We start from the raw sequence: 19650 nt of genomic DNA on the forward strand, positions 1-19650 counted from the left end.
AGCTGCATCATCCTGGGGGACTATAGAGCTGCATCATCCTGGATAGAGCTGCATCATCCTGGGGGACTATAGATCTGCATCATCCTGGGGGACTATAGAGCTGCATCATCCTGGGGGACTATAGAGCTGCATCATCCTGGGGGACTATAGAGCTGCATCATCCTGGGGGACTATAGAGCTGCATCATCCTGGGGGACTATAGATCTGCATCATCCTGGGGGACTATAGAGCTGCGTCATCCTGGGGGACTATAGAGCTGCATCATCCTGGGGGACTATAGATCTGCATCATCCTGGGGGACTATAGAGCTGCATCATCCTGGGGGACTATAGAGCTGCATCATCCTGGGGGACTATAGAGCTGCATCATCCTGGGGGACTATAGATCTGCATCATCCTGGGGGACTATAGAGCTGCATCATCCTGGGGGACTATAGAGCTGCATCATCCTGGGGACTATAGATCTGCATCATCCTGGATAGAGCTGCATTATCCTGGGGGAAGACATGTTACTGTTGCCTTGTTTGGATTTACATTTGGTTGTCAATTAACGTGAATTCAACAAACAAAAAAATGTCACCATGTAAATTGGATGAAAAAAAGACAACATCCCCTCATGTTGACCGACTTTTTCTGAATCCTATCAGTTTTCCACATCTTCACGTCAATGTTTTGTGTTGAAACAACGTTGATTCACCCGGTTTTTAGCCCAGTTGGATTATTAAGAAGGCGCAATTGACAAAGAAGACAGTAGGCAATGTCAGTATATATCCCTGTCTCGCTGTGGAATCAGAATGAGTAGAACAGGCATCTCTGTGGTCTAAGGCAGGGGCGGACTGGCCTTCTGGCATTTCTGGCAAATGCCAGATGGGCTGGTCTATATGTAGCCCATTGGGCCTGTCTAACTTTTTTTTTTTTGCCCAAAATTATAATTATTTGGCTAAAAATGGGTGTGTTGTAAATTCAAAGGTCGATATCTGGTCCCAGTCCACCCCTGGTCTATAAAAGCATGATAACCCTATGAGCTTAGTGAAAGCTATGCTTACTATGTAACTTTCATTTAATTGGCGACATTGTAAACAATCACCCTTGACACTTTCTAACAACTGCGCAAACTATCGGCTGGCCCCTCGGTGGGGTGGCTGGCCCCTTTCCCCGCGTGAGTGGCGTGTTTTCTGGAGGGGTAGAGTGGTGTGTGTGTGAGCGCCTCCGGTGAGGGGGGGGTGGACCGTTAAAAAGTTATTTTGAAAGTGACCCCAACTGTCAGGAATTGGACCGGGTAGCGGGTGCGCGCACACGCAGAGTCAGCTGTTCTGAGCGATGTCAGAAGATGCCGGATACAGTTGTAGTGGAAGGACAAGTTAAATTCAGAGATGGGAAAAAGGTTCTTATCACCTTTAAAATTACATCTTCAAACGTTTCCCGGAAGTTAACCGTTAATACAATAACGCGTGGATTTGACTGTTTGATGTATTTGCTTTAACGTTGCTTTGCAGTGGAAGAGTCGTTGGGTCGTGTTGCGGAAGCCGTCCCCAGTCGCAGGTAGGTCTACGAAGCAACCAACTAATACTACATGTATTAAACGTCTCCCAACATTTAAAACATAATGTAGCAGTCTTTTTAAATGTTTTCTACTGTCATCTTTCACCAATAAGATTTTCAGGAATTAAAAGTCAGCGCGACTTGTCAATGTGACGTATGGCGACGCGCCAACCGGAGCGCATAGTGCAAATATCACATAACCACGGTGACACGTGTGTGTGTGTGTGTGTGTGGAGGGGGTCGCGCTACACTTAACACATGGATTTAAACAGTTATACGCTTCTGTTTGCCTTTAACACAAACGCCTTGAGAAGACCGGGCTAGTTGGTTTAACAAACTGTTTTAGCATGTCTACAGGACTTAGTTGTGTCCCAGCAACAAAGTCAGGCTCGTTTAGCGACCTATGCTACGTATTTAAAACCAAAGGCTTACATAAGAAGTATACCATGTCATTCTGACTAATTGCTTTCCCTGGTGTGTGTGTGTATGTGTGTGTGTGTGTGTGTGTGCGTGCGTGCGTGTCTGTGTGTGCGTGTGTGTGCGTGCGTGCGTGTCTGTGTGTGCGTGTGTGTGCGTGTGTGTGTGTGTGTGTGTGTGTGTGTGCGTGTGCGTGTGCGTGTGCGTGTGCGTGTGCGTGTGGCTGTGTGCGTGTGCGTCTGTGTCTGTGTGTGTGTGTGTGTGTGTGTGTGTGTGTGTGTGTGTGTGTGTGTGTGGCTCTGAAGAGCAGTGATAAGATGAGAGTAAAGAAACAGACTGAAACACTTGGAGAGACACAGCTGTGTTTGTCATGTTCCTTTCTTCAGACATTGTCTCTCAGTGGAACTAAAAGGTATATTGTGTCGAGTAAATATATTTGTACGAGCCATCAACATGTTCTAGAACAACACGTGCCTTGTGTTCTGGAATACATAGACAGTGATTCTCATTCTAAGAGTGATTCCCACCAGACCCTGTGTTCCAATGCCTTTGAGGAGACCGATTGGGCGCCGGTGTGGCTGTTTATTGGACATTTCCTTCCTTGATGGGGCTCTGCTGTTATGTCCCTCGGACAGCCCTCCCTCTGTCACGGTGGGCTCTGATTGGTCTGTTATGTCCCTCGGACAGCCCTCCCTCTCTGTCACGGTGGGGTCTCATTGGTCTGTTATATCCCTCCCTCTGTCACGGTGAGGTCTAATTGGTCTGTTATGTCCCTCCCTCTGTCACGGTGGGCTCTAATTGGTCTGTTATATCCCTCCCTCTGTCACGGTGAGGTCTAATTGTTCTGTTATGTCCCTCCCTCTCTGTCACGGTGGGGTCTCATTGGTCTGTTATGTCCCTCGGACAGCCCTCCCTCTCTGTCACGGTGGGGTCTCATTGGTCTGTTATGTCCCTCGGACAGCCCTCCCTCTCTGTCACGGTGGGCTCTAATTGGTCTGTTATGTCCCTCGGACAGCCCTCCCTCTCTGTCACGGTGGGGTCTCATTGGTCTGTTATGTCCCTCGGACAGCCCTCCCTCTCTGTCACGGTGGGGTCTCATTGGTCTGTTATGTCCCTCGGACAGCCCTCCCTCTCTGTCACGGTGGGGTCTCATTGGTCTGTTATGCCCCTCGGACAGCCCTCCCTCTCTGTCACGGTGGGGTCTCATTGGTCTGTTATGTCCCTCGGACAGCCCTCCCTCTCTGTCACGGTGGGCTCTAATTGGTCTGTTATATCCCTCCCTCTGTCACGGTGAGGTCTAATTGGTCTGTTATGTCCCTCCCTCTCTGTCACGGTGGGGTCTGATTGGCCACTTCTCTCCCAGATGTAACAACAAATAAATATAAACACACATCTAAGTAAGGAATGGAATAAGAATATATGAATATAAATATATGGATGAGTGATGTCAGAGCAGCGTAGGTTAAGATGCAGTTTCTAGTAAGTTGATGCTGCTCAAATATCCACTCATTCTTCCCTGCTGTATGTAATAACACTTCAGATCTTCTGGGCTAACAATGTAAGAAATAAAACAATTAAAAAAATGTTTAAAAAATAAATAAATACTGCACAGTTTCCTAAGGACTAGAAGCGAGGCAGCCCTCTTTGTCGGCGCCATTGTGCAATGTGTATTGGGAAGGGAGGATGGGTGTCACGCCCTGACCTTAGCATTCTTTTGTTTTCTTTATTGTTTTGGTTTGGTCAGGGTGTGACATGGGTGATGTATGTGTTTTTTGTACTGTCTAGGGGTTTTGTAGTTTTATAGGGTTGTTTACCATCCAGGTGTTTATATATGTCTCTGGTTGCCTAGATTGGTTCTCAATTAGAGGCAGCTGTTCATCGTTGTCTCTGATTGGGAACCATATTTAGGCAGCCATCTTCTGTGGGTATTTTGGTGGGTTATTGTCTATGTCTTGTTGCCTGTGAAAACACATTTATAGTATAGCGTCACGTTCGTCTTGTTATTTTGTATAGCTTGTTTAAGTGTTTCTTCGTCTTAGTAAAGAAGAATGTATTCATATCCCGCTGCGCCTCGGTCTCCTCCGTACGACGGAGCTTCCTCCGTCCGTCCCCTCGCCCCGACCCCGGGCTCGAACCAGGGACCCTCTGCGCACGTCAACAACTGACACCCACGAAGCATCGTTCCCCATCGCTCCACAAAAGCCGCTGCCCTTGCAGAGCAAAGGAGGAACAACTACTTCAAGGTCTCAGAGCGAGTGACGTCACCGATTGAAACGCTATTACCACCGCTAACTAGCTAGCCATTTCACACCTGCTACTTATACATTGAACACTATAATAGTCTGGTAGCAGCAGTTGTGATGTGTGTTGAGGTGCGGCGAATCAGTGCAGGTGGTCAGTCCAGTTCAAGGGTTCAGCAGTCTGATGACTTGTAGATAGAAGCTGTCTCTGAGCCTGTTGTTATCTATGTCAATAGTTAGTCTGGAGCTGGACCAGGATCACTCAGCTGTGTTAGCGTTGCTATGACAGCAGGAAGTCTGTATTGAGATAGTGTTAGTTAGTCTGGAGCTGGACCAGGATCACTCAGCTGTGTTAGCGTTGCTATGACAGCAGGAAGTCTGTATTGAGATAGTGTTAGTTGGTCTACAGCTGGACCAGGATCACTCAGCTGTGTTAGCGTTGCTATGACAGCTTTGTTGACTGACTATGTACAGACTCATCTCTATAGCAACCACTTTGTTGACTGACAATGTACAGACTCATCTCTATAGTATAGCAACCACTTTGTTGACTGACAATGTACAGACTCATCTCTATAGCAACCACTTTGTTGACTGACAATGTACAGACTCATCTCTATAGTATAGCAACCACTTTGTTGACTGACAATGCACAGACTCATCTCTATAGCAACCACTTTGTTGACTGACAATGTACAGACTCATCTCTATAGTATAGCAACCACTTTGTTGACTGACAATGTACAGACTCATCTCTATAGCAACCACTTTGTTGACTGACAATGTACAGACTCATCTCTATAGCAACCACTTTGTTGACTGACAATGTACAGACTCATCTCTATAGCAACCACTTTGTTGACTGACAATGTACAGACTCATCTCTATAGCAACCACTTTGTTGACTGACAATGTACAGACTCATCTCTATAGCAACCACTTTGTTGACTGACAATGTACAGACTCATCTCTATAGCAACCACTTTGTTGACTGACAATGTACAGACTCATCTCTATAGCAACCACTTTGTTGACTGACAATGCACAGACTCATCTCTATGGCAACCACTTTGTTGACTGACAATGTACAGACTCATCTCTATAGCAACCACTTTGTTGACTGACAATGTACAGACTCATCTCTATAGTATAGCAACCACTTTGTTGACTGACAATGCACAGACCCATCTCTAAAGCAACCACTTTGTTGACTGACAATGCACAGACTCATCTCTATGGCAACCATTTTGCTGACAGATACACGCAAGAGGCCTATATATATATATATGATCTACATGAGGATGTGAGACCATATTATCATATTATTAGGAACATGTTACAATCTGTTCCAATTGCAAAGTTGCCAATGAAGAACCCACAAAGGTATACATTTAAATATATACATTAAAGTTAATGGTGTCTATAGTACGTTTAAATATATGAATAAATCATTGATACCGCTTCAAAAATCATAATCCAACCACAGCCACATCCCTGATTGGTTAGCCTGTTTTTGTGATACGAATGAATGTTTCTGATTCATATCGACGCCACATTGAACCAACTTATCTGGGTTTTAAACGGCCTAAAGGGGCAGTTGACCTGATTTCCATCAAACGTGTATTTCATACTTGTATGTAGCCTGGCTGTAAATGAGAATTGCTCTCATACAACCAGGACTAATTGAGAATTGCTCTCATACAACCAAGACTAATTGAGAATTGCTCTCATACAACCAGGACTAATTGAGAATTGCTCTCATACAAACAGGACTAATTGAGAATTGCTCTCATACAACCAAGACTAATTGAGAATTGCTCTCATACAACCAGGACTAATTGAGAATTGCTCTCATACAACCAGGACTAATTGAGAATTGCTCTCATACAACCAGGACTAATTGAGAATTGCTCTCATACAACCAGGACTAATTGAGAATTGCTCTCATACAACCAGGACTAATTGAGTCCTTCAGCTCTCCTCAACCCCTCCCATCTATCTCTGAACACCATCCAGTCCTTCAGCTCCCCTCAACCCCTCCCATCTATCTCTAAACACCATCCAGTCCTTCAGCTCCCCTCAACCCCTCCCATCTATCTCTGAACACCATCCAGTCCTTCAGCACCTCAACCCCTCCCATCTATCTCTGAACCCCATCCAGTCCTTCAGCTCCCCTCAACTCCTCCCATCTATCTCTGAACACCATCCAGTCCCCCCCTTCAGCTCCCCTCAACCCCTCCCATCTATCTCTGAACACCATCCAGTCCCCCCCTTCAGCTCCCCTCAACCCCTCCTATCTATCTCTGAACACCATCCAATCCTTCAGCTCCCCTCAACCCCTCCCATCTATCTCTGAACACCATCCAGTCCCATCCTTCAGCTCCCCTCAACCCCTCCCATCTATCTCTGAACACCATCCAGTCCTTCAGCTCCCCTCAATCCCTCCCATCTATCTCTGAACAACATCCAGTCCCATCCTTCAGCTCCCCTCAACCCCTCCCATCTATCTCTGAAGACCATCCAGTCCCATCCTTCAGCTCCCCTCAACCCCTCCCATCTATCTCTGAACAACATCCAGTCCCATCCTTCAGCTCCTCTCAACTCCTCCCATCTATCTCTAAACACCGTCCAGTCCCATCCTTCAGCTCCCCTCAACCCCTCCCATCTATCTCTGAACACCATCCAGTCCTTCAGCACCCCTCAACCCCTCCCATCTATCTCTGAACCCCATCCAGTCCTTCAGCTCCCCTCAACCCCTCCCATCTATCTCTGAACACCATCCAGTCCTTCAGCTCCCCTCAACCCCTCCCATCTATCTCTGAACCCCATCCAGTCCTTCAGCTCCCCTCAACCCCTCCCATCTATCTCTGAACACCATCCAGTCCCCCCCTTCAGCTCCCCTCAACCCCTCCCATCTATCTCTGAACCCCATCCAGTCCTTCAGCTCCCCTCAACCCCTCCCATCTATCTCTGAACACCATCCAGTCCTTCAGCTCCCCTCAACCCCTCCCATCTATCTCTGAACACCATCCAGTCCCCCCCTTCAGCTCCCCTCAACCCCTCCCACCTATCTCTGAACACCATCCAGTCCCCCCCTTCAGCTCCCCTCAACCCCTCCCATCTATCTCTGAACACCGTCCAGTCCTTCAGCTTCCCTCAACCCCTCCCATCTATCTCTGAACACCATCCAGTCCTTCAGCTTCCCTCAACCCCTCCCATCTATCTCTAAACACCGTCCAGTCCCATCCTTCAGCTCCCCTCAACCCCTCCCATCTATCTCTGAACACCATCCAGTCCTTCAGCTCCCCTCAACCCCTCCCATCTATCTCTGAACACCATCCAGTCCTTCAGCACCTCAACCCCTCCCATCTATCTCTGAACACCGTCCAGTCCTTCAGCTTCCCTCAACCCCTCCCATCTATCTCTAAACACCGTCCAGTCCCATCCTTCAGCTCCCCTCAACCCCTCCCATCTATCTCTGAACACCATCCAGTCCTTCAGCTCCCCTCAACCCCTCCCATCTATCTCTGAACACCATCCAGTCCTTCAGCACCTCAACCCCTCCCATCTATCTCTAAACACCGTCCAGTCCCATCCTTCAGCTCACCTCAACCCCTCCCATCTATCTCTGAACACCATCCAGTCCCATCCTTCAAGCTCCCCTCAACCCCTCCCATCTATCTCTTAACACCATCCAGTCCCAGCCTTCAGCTCCCCTCAACCCCTCCCATCTATCTCTGAACACCATCCAGTCCTTCAGCTCCCCTCAACCCCTCCCATCTATCTCTGAACACCATCCAGTCCCCCCTTCAGCTTCCCTCAACCCCTCCCATCTATCTCTGAACACCATCCAGTCCTGCAGCTTCCCTCAAACCCTCCCATCTATCTCTAAACACCGTCCAGTCCCATCCTTCAGCTCCCCTCAACCCCTCCCATCTATCTCTGAACACCATCCAGTCCTTCAGCTTCCCTCAACACCTCCCATCTATCTCTGAACACCATCCAGTCCTTCAGCTCCCCTCAACCCCTCCCATCTATCTCTGAACACCATCCAGTCCTTCGGCTCCCCTCAACCCTTCCCATCTATCTCTGAACACCATCCAGTCCTTCAGCTTCCCTCAACACCTCCCATCTATCTCTGAACACCATCCAGTCCTTCAGCTCCCCTCAACCCCTCCCATCTATCTCTGAACACCATCCAGTCCTTCAGCACCTCAACCCCTCCCATCTATCTCTGAACACCATCCAGTCCTTCAGCTCCCCTCAACCCCTCCCATCTATCTCTGAACACCATCCAGTCCTTCAGCTCCCCTAAACCCCTCCCATCTATCTCTGAACCCCATCCAGTCCCATCCTTCAGCTCCCCTCAACCCCTCCCATCTATCTCTGAACACCATCCAGTCCTTCAGCTCCCCTCAACCCCTCCCATCTATCTCTGAACACCATCCAGTCCTTCAGCTCCCCTTAACCCCTCCCATCTATCTCTGAACCCCATCCAGTCCTTCAGCTCCCCTCAACCCCTCCCATCTATCTCTGAACCCCATCCAGTCCTTCAGCTCCCCTCAACCCCTCCCATCTATCTTTAAAAGGGATTCTATGTTCAAAATTATTTCACCGTCTCTCCTCTCCTCCCTCTCTACCCAGACTGCCTCTCTCTCCTGGTCTACCGGGATAAGTCGGATAAGGTCAGGGGTCGTCGTGAGCGGCTGCAGATGACCTTGGAGGGGATCTGTGGCGTGGAGCCGGGGTTTGGGTACGACGGGGTGGCCTACACCCTCACCATCCTCTGTCTGGGACACACAGTGGGACTGGGCTTCGACAGCAGAGAGGGGCTGACGGCATGGGACGCTAGGATGAGATACAGCCTGGGAGAAGGTAGGCTGGAGGGGGGGGGGGGGACGCTAGGCTAAGATACAGCCTGGGAGAAGGTAGGCTGGAGGGGGGACGCTAGGCTGAGATACAGCCTGGGAGAAGGTAGGGTGGAGGGGGGGACGCTAGGATGAGATACAGCCTGGGAGAAGGTAGGCTGGAGGGGGGTGACGCTAGGCTAAGATACAGCCTGGGAGAAGGTAGGGTGGAGGGGGGGGACGCTAGGCTGAGATACAGCCTGGGAGAAGGTAGGCTGGAGGGGGGGGACGTTAGGCTGAGATACAGCCTGGGAGAAGGTAGGGTGGAGGGGGGGGACGCTAGGCTGAGATACAGCCTGGGAGAAGGTAGGCTGGAGGGGGGACGCTGAGATACAGCCTGGGAGAAGGTAGGCTGGAGGGGGGGACGCTAAGCTGAGATACAGCCTGGGAGAAGGTAGGGTGGAGGGGGACGCTGAGATACAGCCTGGGAGAAGGTAGGCTGGAGGGGGGACGCTAGGCTGAGATACAGCCTGGGAGAAGGTAGGCTGGAGGGGGGGCGCTGAGATACAGCCTGGGAGAAGGTAGGGTGGAGGGGGGACGCTGAGATACAGCCTGGGAGAAGGTAGGCTGGAGGGGGGGGACGCTAGGCTGAGATACAGCCTGGGAGAAGGTAGGCTGGAGGGGGGGGCGCGCTGAGATACAGCCTGGGAGAAGGTAGGGTGGAGGGGGGACGCTGAGATACAGCCTGGGAGAAGGTAGGCTGGAGGGGGGGGGACGCTAGGCTGAGATACAGCCTGGGAGAAGGTAGGCTGGAGGGGGGGACGCTAGGCTGAGATACAGCCTGGGAGAAGGTAGGCTGGAGGGGGGGGACGCTAGGCTGAGATACAGCCTGGGAGAAGGTAGGGTGGAGGGGGGGACGCTTAGGCTGAGATACAGCCTGGGAGAAGGTAGGCTGGAGGGGGGGACGCTGAGATACAGCCTGGGAGAAGGTAGGCTGGAGGGGGGGGACGCTGAGATACAGCCTGGGAGAAGGTAGGCTGGAGGGGGGGACGCTAGGCTGAGATACAGCCTGGGAGAAGGTAGGCTGGAGGGGGGGACGCTAGGCTGAGATACAGCCTGGGAGAAGGTAGGCTGGAGGGGGGCGTGCTGAGATACAGCCTGGGAGAAGGTAGGCTGGAGGGGGGACGCTAGGCTGAGATACAGCCTGGGAGAAGGTAGGGTGGAGGGGGCGCTAAGCTGAGATACAGCCTGGGAGAAGGTAGGCTGGAGGGGGGGGACGCTAGGCTGAGATACAGCCTGGGAGAAGGTAGGCTGGAGGGGGACGCTAGGCTGAGATACAGCCTGGGAGAAGGTAGGCTGGAGGGGGGGACGCTGAGATACAGCCTGGGAGAAGGTAGGCTGGAGGGGGGACGCTAGGCTGAGATACAGCCTGGGAGAAGGTAGGGTGGAGGGGGCGCTAAGCTGAGATACAGCCTGGGAGAAGGTAGGCTGGAGGGGGGACGCTAGGCTGAGATACAGCCTGGGAGAAGGTAGGGTGGAGGGGGGGACACTAGGCTGAGATACAGCCTGGGAGAAGGTAGGGTGGAGGGGGACGCTAGGCTGAGATACAGCCTGGGAGAAGGTAGGGTGGAGGGGGGGCGCTAGGCTGAGATACAGCCTGGGAGAAGGTAGGCTGGAGGGGGGGACGCTAGGCTGAGATACAGCCTGGGAGAAGGTAGGCTGGAGGGGGGGACGCTAGGCTGAGATACAGCCTGGGAGAAGGTAGGCTGGAGGGGGGGGCGCTAGGCTGAGATACAGCCTGGGAGAAGGTAGGCTGGAGGGGGGGACGTTAGGCTGAGATACAGCCTGGGAGAAGGTAGGCTGGAGGGGGGGCTAGGCTGAGATACAGCCTGGGAGAAGGTAGGCTGGAGGGGGGACGCTAGGCTGAGATACAGCCTGGGAGAAGGTAGGGTGGAGGGGGGGGACGCTAGGCTGAGATACAGCCTGGGAGAAGGTAGGCTGGAGGGGGGGACGCTAGGCTGAGATACAGCCTGGGAGAAGGTAGGCTGGAGGGGGGGACGCTAGGCTGAGATACAGCCTGGGAGAAGGTAGGCTGGAGGGGGGGGGACGCTAGGCTGAGATACAGCCTGGGAGAAGGTAGGCTGGAGGGGGGACGCTAGGCTGAGATACAGCCTGGGAGAAGGTAGGGTGGAGGGGGGGGCGCTAGGCTGAGATACAGCCTGGGAGAAGGTAGGGTGGAGGGGGGACGCTGAGATACAGCCTGGGAGAAGGTAGGCTGGAGGGGGGGACGCTAGGCTGAGATACAGCCTGGGAGAAGGTAGGCTGGAGGGGGGGGGACGCTAGGCTGAGATACAGCCTGGGAGAAGGTAGGGTGGAGGGGGGACGCTAGGCTGAGATACAGCCTGGGAGAAGGTAGGGTGGAGGGGGGGCGCGCTGAGATACAGCCTGGGAGAAGGTAGGCTGGAGGGGGGGGGACGCTAGGCTGAGATACAGCCTGGGAGAAGGTAGGCTGGAGGGGGGACGCTAGGCTGAGATACAGCCTGGGAGAAGGTAGGCTGGAGGGGGGGACGCTAGGCTGAGATACAGCCTGGGAGAAGGTAGGCTGGAGGGGGGGACACTAGGCTGAGATACAGCCTGGGAGAAGGTAGGGTGGAGGGGGGGGGGGGGGGGGGCGCTGAGATACAGCCTGGGAGAAGGTAGGGTGGAGGGGGGGGCGCTGAGATACAGCCTGGGAGAAGGTAGGCTGGAGGGGGGACGCTAGGCTGAGATACAGCCTGGGAGAAGGTAGGGTGGAGGGGGGGGGGGCGCTGAGATACAGCCTGGGAGAAGGTAGGCTGGAGGGGGGGACGCTAGGCTGAGATACAGCCTGGGAGAAGGTAGGCTGGAGGGGGGACGCTAGGCTGAGATACAGCCTGGGAGAAGGTAGGGTGGAGGGGGACGCTAGGCTGAGATACAGCCTGGGAGAAGGTAGGCTGGAGGGGGGGGGACGCTAGGCTGAGATACAGCCTGGGAGAAGGTAGGCTGGAGGGGGGGGGACGCTAGGCTGAGATACAGCCTGGGAGAAGGTAGGCTGGAGGGGGGGGACGCTAAGCTGAGATACAGCCTGGGAGAAGGTAGGCTGGAGGGGGACGCTGAGATACAGCCTGGGAGAAGGTAGGGTGGAGGGGGACGCTAGGCTGAGATACAGCCTGGGAGAAGGTAGGGTGGAGGGGGGGACGCTAGGCTGAGATACAGCCTGGGAGAAGGTAGGCTGGAGGGGGGGGACGCTAAGCTGAGATACAGCCTGGGAGAAGGTAGGCTGGAGGGGGGGACGCTAAGCTGAGATACAGCCTGGGAGAAGGTAGGCTGGAGGGGGGGGGACGCTGAGATACAGCCTGGGAGAAGGTAGGGTGGAGGGGGGACGCTAGGCTGAGATACAGCCTGGGAGAAGGTAGGCTGGAGGAGGGGGACGCTAGGCTGAGATACAGCCTGGGAGAAGGTAGGCTGGAGGGGGACGCTAAGCTGAGATACAGCCTGGGAGAAGGTAGGCTGGAGGGGGACGCTAGGCTAAGATACAGCCTGGGAGAAGGTAGGCTGGAGGGGGGACGCTAGGCTAAGATACAGCCTGGGAGAAGGTAGGCTGGAGGGGGGGGCTAGGCTGAGATACAGCCTGGGAGAAGGTAGGCTGGAGGGGGGGACGCTAGGCTAAGATACAGCCTGGGAGAAGGTAGGCTGGAGGGGGGCGCGCTGAGATACAGCCTGGGAGAAGGTAGGCTGGAGGGGGACGCTAGGCTGAGATACAGCCTGGGAGAAGGTAGGCTGGAGGGGGGGGCGCTAGGCTGAGATACAGCCTGGGAGAAGGTAGGCTGGAGGGGGGGGGGACGCTAGGCTGAGATACAGCCTGGGAGAAGGTAGGCTGGAGGGGGGGGGACGCTAGGCTGAGATACAGCCTGGGAGAAGGTAGGCTGGAGGGGGGGACGCTAGGCTGAGATACAGCCTGGGAGAAGGTAGGCTGGAGGGGGGGCGCGCTGAGATACAGCCTGGGAGAAGGTAGGGTGGAGGGGGGACGCTAGGCTGAGATACAGCCTGGGAGAAGGTAGGCTGGAGGGGGGGGACGCTAGGCTGAGATACAGCCTGGGAGAAGGTAGGCTGGAGGGGGACGCTAAGCTGAGATACAGCCTGGGAGAAGGTAGGCTGGAGGGGGGACGCTAGGCTGAGATACAGCCTGGGAGAAGGTAGGCTGGAGGGGGGGACGCTAGGCTGAGATACAGCCTGGGAGAAGGTAGGCTGGAGGGGGGGGACGCTAAGCTGAGATACAGCCTGGGAGAAGGTAGGCTGGAGGGGGGACGCTGAGATACAGCCTGGGAGAAGGTAGGCTGGAGGGGGGGACGCTAGGCTGAGATACAGCCTGGGAGAAGGTAGGCTGGAGGGGGACGCTAGGCTGAGATACAGCCTGGGAGAAGGTAGGCTGGAGGGGGACGCTAGGCTGAGATACAGCCTGGGAGAAGGTAGGCTGGAGGGGGGACGCTAGGCTGAGATACAGCCTGGGAGAAGGTAGGGTGGAGGGGGGGACGCTAGGCTGAGATACAGCCTGGGAGAAGGTAGGGTGGAGGGGGGGACGCTAGACTGAGATACAGCCTGGGAGAAGGTAGGCTGGAGGGGGGGGGGCTAGGCTGAGATACAGCCTGGGAGAAGGTAGGGTGGAGGGGGGGGCTAGGCTGAGATACAGCCTGGGAGAAGGTAGGGTGGAGGGGGGACGCTAAGCTGAGACACAGCCTGGGAGAAGGTAGGCTGGAGGGGGGGGGGCGCTAGGCTGAGATACAGCCTGGGAGAAGGTAGGCTGGAGGGGGGGACGCTGAGATACAGCCTGGGAGAAGGTAGGCTGGAGGGGGGACGCTAGGCTGAGATACAGCCTGGGAGAAGGTAGGCTGGAGGGGGGACGCTAGGCTGAGATACAGCCTGGGAGAAGGTAGGCTGGAGGGGGGGGGCGCTAGGCTGAGATACAGCCTGGGAGAAGGTAGGCTGGAGGGGGGGACGCTGAGATACAGCCTGGGAGAAGGTAGGGTGGAGGGGGGGGGACGCTGAGATACAGCCTGGGAGAAGGTAGGGTGGAGGGGGGGGCTAGGCTGAGATACAGCCTGGGAGAAGGTAGGCTGGAGGGGGGGACGCTAGGCTGAGATACAGCCTGGGAGAAGGTAGGCTGGAGGGGGGGACGCTAGGCTGAGATACAGCCTGGGAGAAGGTAGGCTGGAGGGGGACGCTAGGCTGAGATACAGCCTGGGAGAAGGTAGGCTGGAGGGGGGGGCTAGGCTGAGATACAGCCTGGGAGAAGGTAGGCTGGAGGGGGGGGACGCTAGGCTGAGATACAGCCTGGGAGAAGGTAGGCTGGAGGGGGGGACGCTAGGCTGAGATACAGCCTGGGAGAAGGTAGGCTGGAGGGGGGGGGACGCTAGGCTGAGATACAGCCTGGGAGAAGGTAGGCTGGAGGGGGACGCTGAGATACAGCCTGGGAGAAGGTAGGCTGGAGGGGGGACGCTGAGATACAGCCTGGGAGAAGGTAGGCTGGAGGGGGACGCTAGGCTGAGATACAGCCTGGGAGAAGGTAGGCTGGAGGGGGGGATGCTAGGCTGAGATACAGCCTGGGAGAAGGTAGGCTGGAGGGGGGGACGCTAGGCTGAGATACAGCCTGGGAGAAGGTAGGCTGGAGGGGGGGACGCTAGGCTGAGATACAGCCTGGGAGAAGGTAGGCTGGAGGGGGGACGCTAGGCTGAGATACAGCCTGGGAGAAGGTAGGGTGGAGGGGGGGACGCTAAGCTGAGATACAGCCTGGGAGAAGGTAGGCTGGAGGGGGTGACGCTAGGCTGAGATACAGCCTGGGAGAAGGTAGGCTGGAGGGGGGATGGCGCTAGGCTGAGATACAGCCTGGGAGAAGGTAGGGTGGAGGGGGGACGCTAGGCTGAGATACAGCCTGGGAGAAGGTAGGCTGGAGGGGGGACGCTAGGCTGAGATACAGCCTGGGAGAAGGTAGGGTGGAGGGGGGACGCTAGGCTGAGATACAGCCTGGGAGAAGGTAGGCTGGAGGGGGGGACGCTAGGCTGAGATACAGCCTGGGAGAAGGTAGGGTGGAGGGGGACGCTAAGCTGAGATACAGCCTGGGAGAAGGTAGGCTGGAGGGGGGGGACGCTAGGCTGAGATACAGCCTGGGAGAAGGTAGGGTGGAGGGGGGGACGCTAGGCTGAGATACAGCCTGGGAGAAGGTAGGCTGGAGGGGGGACGCTAGGCTGAGATACAGCCTGGGAGAAGGTAGGGTGGAGGGGGGGACGCTAGGCTGAGATACAGCCTGGGAGAAGGTAGGCTGGAGGGGGGACGCTAGGCTGAGATACAGCCTGGGAGAAGGTAGGCTGGAGGGGGTGACGCTAGGCTGAGATACAGCCTGGGAGAAGGTAGGGTGGAGGGGGGGGACGCTAGGCTGAGATACAGCCTGGGAGAAGGTAGGCTGGAGGGGGACGCTAGGCTGAGATACAGCCTGGGAGAAGGTAGGGTGGAGGGGGGACGCTAGGCTGAGATACAGCCTGGGAGAAGGTAGGCTGGAGGGGGGGGACGCTAGGCTGAGATACAGCCTGGGAGAAGGTAGGGTGGAGGGGGGGGACGCTAGGCTGAGATACAGCCTGGGAGAAGGTAGGCTGGAGGGGGGACGCTAGGCTGAGATACAGCCTGGGAGAAGGTAGGGGAGGAGGGGGGACGCTAGGCTGAGATACAGCCTGGGAGAAGGTAGGCTGGAGGGGGGGACGCTAGGCTGAGATACAGCCTGGGAGAAGGTAGGCTGGAGGGGGGACGCTAGGCTGAGATACAGCCTGGGAGAAGGTAGGGTGGAGGGGGGGGACGCTAAGCTGAGATACAGCCTGGGAGAAGGTAGGCTGGAGGGGGGGACGCTAGGCTGAGATACAGCCTGGGAGAAGGTAGGGTGGAGGGGGGACGCTAAGCTGAGATACAGCCTGGGAGAAGGTAGGCTGGAGGGGGGACGCTAGGCTGAGATACAGCCTGGGAGAAGGTAGGGTGGAGGGGGGACGCTAGGCTGAGATACAGCCTGGGAGAAGGTAGGCTGGAGGGGGGACGCTAGGCTGAGATACAGCCTGGGAGAAGGTAGGCTGGAGGGGGGTGACGCTAGGCTGAGATACAGCCTGGGAGAAGGTAGGGTGGAGGGGGGGGGGACGCTAGGCTGAGATACAGCCTGGGAGAAGGTAGGCTGGAGGGGGACGCTAGGCTGAGATACAGCCTGGGAGAAGGTAGGCTGGAGGGGGGGGCTAGGCTGAGATACAGCCTGGGAGAAGGTAGGCTGGAGGGGGACGCTAGGCTGAGATACAGCCTGGGAGAAGGTAGGCTGGAGGGGGGACGCTGAGATACAGCCTGGGAGAAGGTAGGCTGGAGGGGGGACGCTAGGCTGAGATACAGCCTGGGAGAAGGTAGGGTGGAGGGGGGGGACGCTAGGCTGAGATACAGCCTGGGAGAAGGTAGGCTGGAGGGGGGGGGGCTAGGCTGAGATACAGCCTGGGAGAAGGTAGGGTGGAGGGGGGGGGGGACGCTGAGATACAGCCTGGGAGAAGGTAGGGTGGAGGGGGGGACGCTAGGCTGAGATACAGCCTGGGAGAAGGTAGGGTGGAGGGGGGGGGCTAGGCTGAGATACAGCCTGGGAGAAGGTAGGCTGGAGGGGGGGGACGCTAGGCTGAGATACAGCCTGGGAGAAGGTAGGCTGGAGGGGGGGGCTAGGCTGAGATACAGCCTGGGAGAAGGTAGGCTGGAGGGGGGACGCTAGGCTGAGATACAGCCTGGGAGAAGGTAGGGTGGAGGGGGGGGGCTAGGCTGAGATACAGCCTGGGAGAAGGTAGGCTGGAGGGGGACGCTAGGCTGAGATACAGCCTGGGAGAAGGTAGGCTGGAGGGGGGGGACGCTAGGCTGAGATACAGCCTGGGAGAAGGTAGGCTGGAGGGGGGGACGCTAGGCTGAGATACAGCCTGGGAGAAGGTAGGGTGGAGGGGGGGACGCTGAGATACAGCCTGGGAGAAGGTAGGGTGGAGGGGGACGCTAGGCTGAGATACAGCCTGGGAGAAGGTAGGGTGGAGGGGGGGGGCTAGGCTGAGATACAGCCTGGGAGAAGGTAGGCTGGAGGGGGGGGGGCTAGGCTGAGATACAGCCTGGGAGAAGGTAGGCTGGAGGGGGGGCTAGGCTGAGATACAGCCTGGGAGAAGGTAGGCTGGAGGGGGGGACGCTAGGCTGAGATACAGCCTGGGAGAAGGTAGGCTGGAGGGGGGGCGCTAGGCTGAGATACAGCCTGGGAGAAGGTAGGCTGGAGGGGGGGGGGGGACGCTGAGATACAGCCTGGGAGAAGGTAGGCTGGAGGGGGGGACGCTAGGCTGAGATACAGCCTGGGAGAAGGTAGGCTGGAGGGGGGGCGCTAGACTGAGATACAGCCTGGGAGAAGGTAGGCTGGAGGGGGGGGGGCTAGGCTGAGATACAGCCTGGGAGAAGGTAGGCTGGAGGGGGGGCTAGGCTGAGATACAGCCTGGGAGAAGGTAGGCTGGAGGGGGGGGGGGACCCTAGGCTGAGATACAGCCTGGGAGAAGGTAGGGTGTAGGGGGGGGCGCTAGGCTGAGATACAGCCTGGGAGAAGGTAGGGTGGAGGGGGGGCGCTAGGCTGAGATACAGCCTGGGAGAAGGTAGGGTGGAGGGGGGGGACGCTAGGCTGAGATACAGCCTGGGAGAAGGTAGGCTGGAGGGGGGACGCTAGGCTGAGATACAGCCTGGGAGAAGGTAGGCTGGAGGGGGGGGGGGGACGCTGAGATACAGCCTGGGAGAAGGTAGGCTGGAGGGGGGACGCTAGGCTGAGATACAGCCTGGGAGAAGTTAGGCTGGAGGGGGGGAACGCTAGGCTGAGACACAGCCTGGGAGAAGGTAGGCTGGAGGGGGGGGGGGGGACGCTGAGATACAGCCTGGGAGAAGGTAGGCTGGAGGGGGGGACGTTAGGCTGAGATACAGCCTGGGAGAAGGTAGGCTGGAGGGGGGGACGCTAGGCTGAGATACAGCCTGGGAGAAGTTAGGCTGGAGGGGGGGAACGCTAGGCTGAGACACAGCCTGGGAGAAGGTAGGCTGGAGGGGGGGGGACGTTAGGCTGAGATACAGCCTGGGAGAAGGTAGGCTGGAGGGGGACGCTGAGATACAGCCTGGGAGAAGGTAGGCTGGAGGGGGGCTGAGATACAGCCTGGGAGAAGGTAGGCTGGAGGGGGGAACGCTAGGCTGAGACACAGCCTGGGAGAAGGTAGGCTGGAGGGGGGGCGCGCTGGAGATACAGCCTGGGAGAAGGTAGGCTGGAGGGGGGGACGCTAGGCTGAGATACAGCCTGGGAGAAGGTAGGCTGGAGGGGGGGGGGGGGCTAGGCTGAGATACAGCCTGGGAGAAGGTAGGCTGGAGGGGGACGCTGAGATACAGCCTGGGAGAAGGTAGGCTGGAGGGGGGGACGCTGAGATACAGCCTGGGAGAAGGTAGGCTGGAGGGGGGGACGCTAGGCTGAGATACAGCCTGGGAGAAGGTAGGCTGGAGGGGGGGACGCTAGGCTGAGATACAGCCTGGGAGAAGGTAGGCTGGAGGGGGGGACGCTAGGCTGAGATACAGCCTGGGAGAAGGTAGGCTGGAGGGGGGGGGGGGCGCTAGGCTGAGATACAGCCTGGGAGAAGGTAGGGTGGAGGGGGGACGCTAGGCTGAGATACAGCCTGGGAGAAGGTAGGGTGGAGGGGGGGCGCGCTGAGATACAGCCTGGGAGAAGGTAGGGTGGAGGGGGGGCGCGCTGAGATACAGCCTGGGAGAAGGTAGGGTGGAGGGGGGGGACGCTAGACTGAGATACAGCCTGGGAGAAGGTAGGGTGGAGGGGGGGCAGTGTGTTTGTGTGTGTGTGGCCCCAGAGTCTGCAACAAAGAGACCACAGTTAACCTTGAAGGAGCTGCAAAGCTCCACAGTGGATATTGGAGTATCTAGTATAGTATCTAGTATAGTATATAGTATAGTATATAGTATAGTATATAGTATCTAGTATAGTATAGTATCTGTCCGTAGGACCACTTTCAGCCATACACTCCACAGAGCTGGGCTTTAAGGAAGAGTGGCTAGAAAAAAAAGCCATTACATAAACAAAAAATAAGCAAACACGTTTGGTGTTCACCGAAAGGCGTGTGAGAGAATCCCCAAACTTATGGGAGAAGGTCAGATGAGATTAAAATAGAGTTTTTTGGCCATCAAGGAAAACTCTATGTCTGGCGTGAACCCAACACCTCTTATCACCCCAAGAACACCATCCCCAGGGAAGCATGGTGATGGCAGATGGCAGCATGCTTCCCCTTCTATCTCAAGGCCATCAGACTGTTAAACAGCCGCCACTAACATTGAGTGGCTGCTGCCAACACACTGACACTGACTCAACTCCAGCCACTTTAATAATGGGAATTGCTGTAAAATATATCACTAGCCACTTTAAACAATGCTACTTAATATGATGTTTACATACCCTACATTATTCATCTCATATGTATACGTATATACTGTACTCTATATCATCTACTGCATCCTTCTGTAATACAT

The 19650-nt window shown here is 56.0% G+C and overlaps 1 protein-coding gene across 1 annotated transcript in view; it reads left to right on the forward strand.

Annotated features, from left to right (window-relative positions):
* The first annotated feature begins 1215 nt into the window (after window positions 1-1215).
* LOC135506597 (protein Dok-7-like) overlaps window positions 1216-19650 on the forward strand; it is a 33451-nt gene continuing 15016 nt past the window's right edge. The window contains exons 1-3 of the mRNA XM_064925931.1: window positions 1216-1383; window positions 1496-1541; window positions 8843-9073. Of these exons, the coding sequence (XP_064782003.1) occupies window positions 1330-1383; window positions 1496-1541; window positions 8843-9073 (331 nt within the window). The 5' untranslated portion in view covers window positions 1216-1329. The remainder of the gene's footprint in view (window positions 1384-1495; window positions 1542-8842; window positions 9074-19650) is intronic.

This window comes from Oncorhynchus masou, chromosome 20 (genome assembly GCF_036934945.1).
Source record: "Oncorhynchus masou masou isolate Uvic2021 chromosome 20, UVic_Omas_1.1, whole genome shotgun sequence".
Taxonomy (NCBI): Eukaryota; Metazoa; Chordata; class Actinopteri; order Salmoniformes; family Salmonidae; genus Oncorhynchus; species Oncorhynchus masou.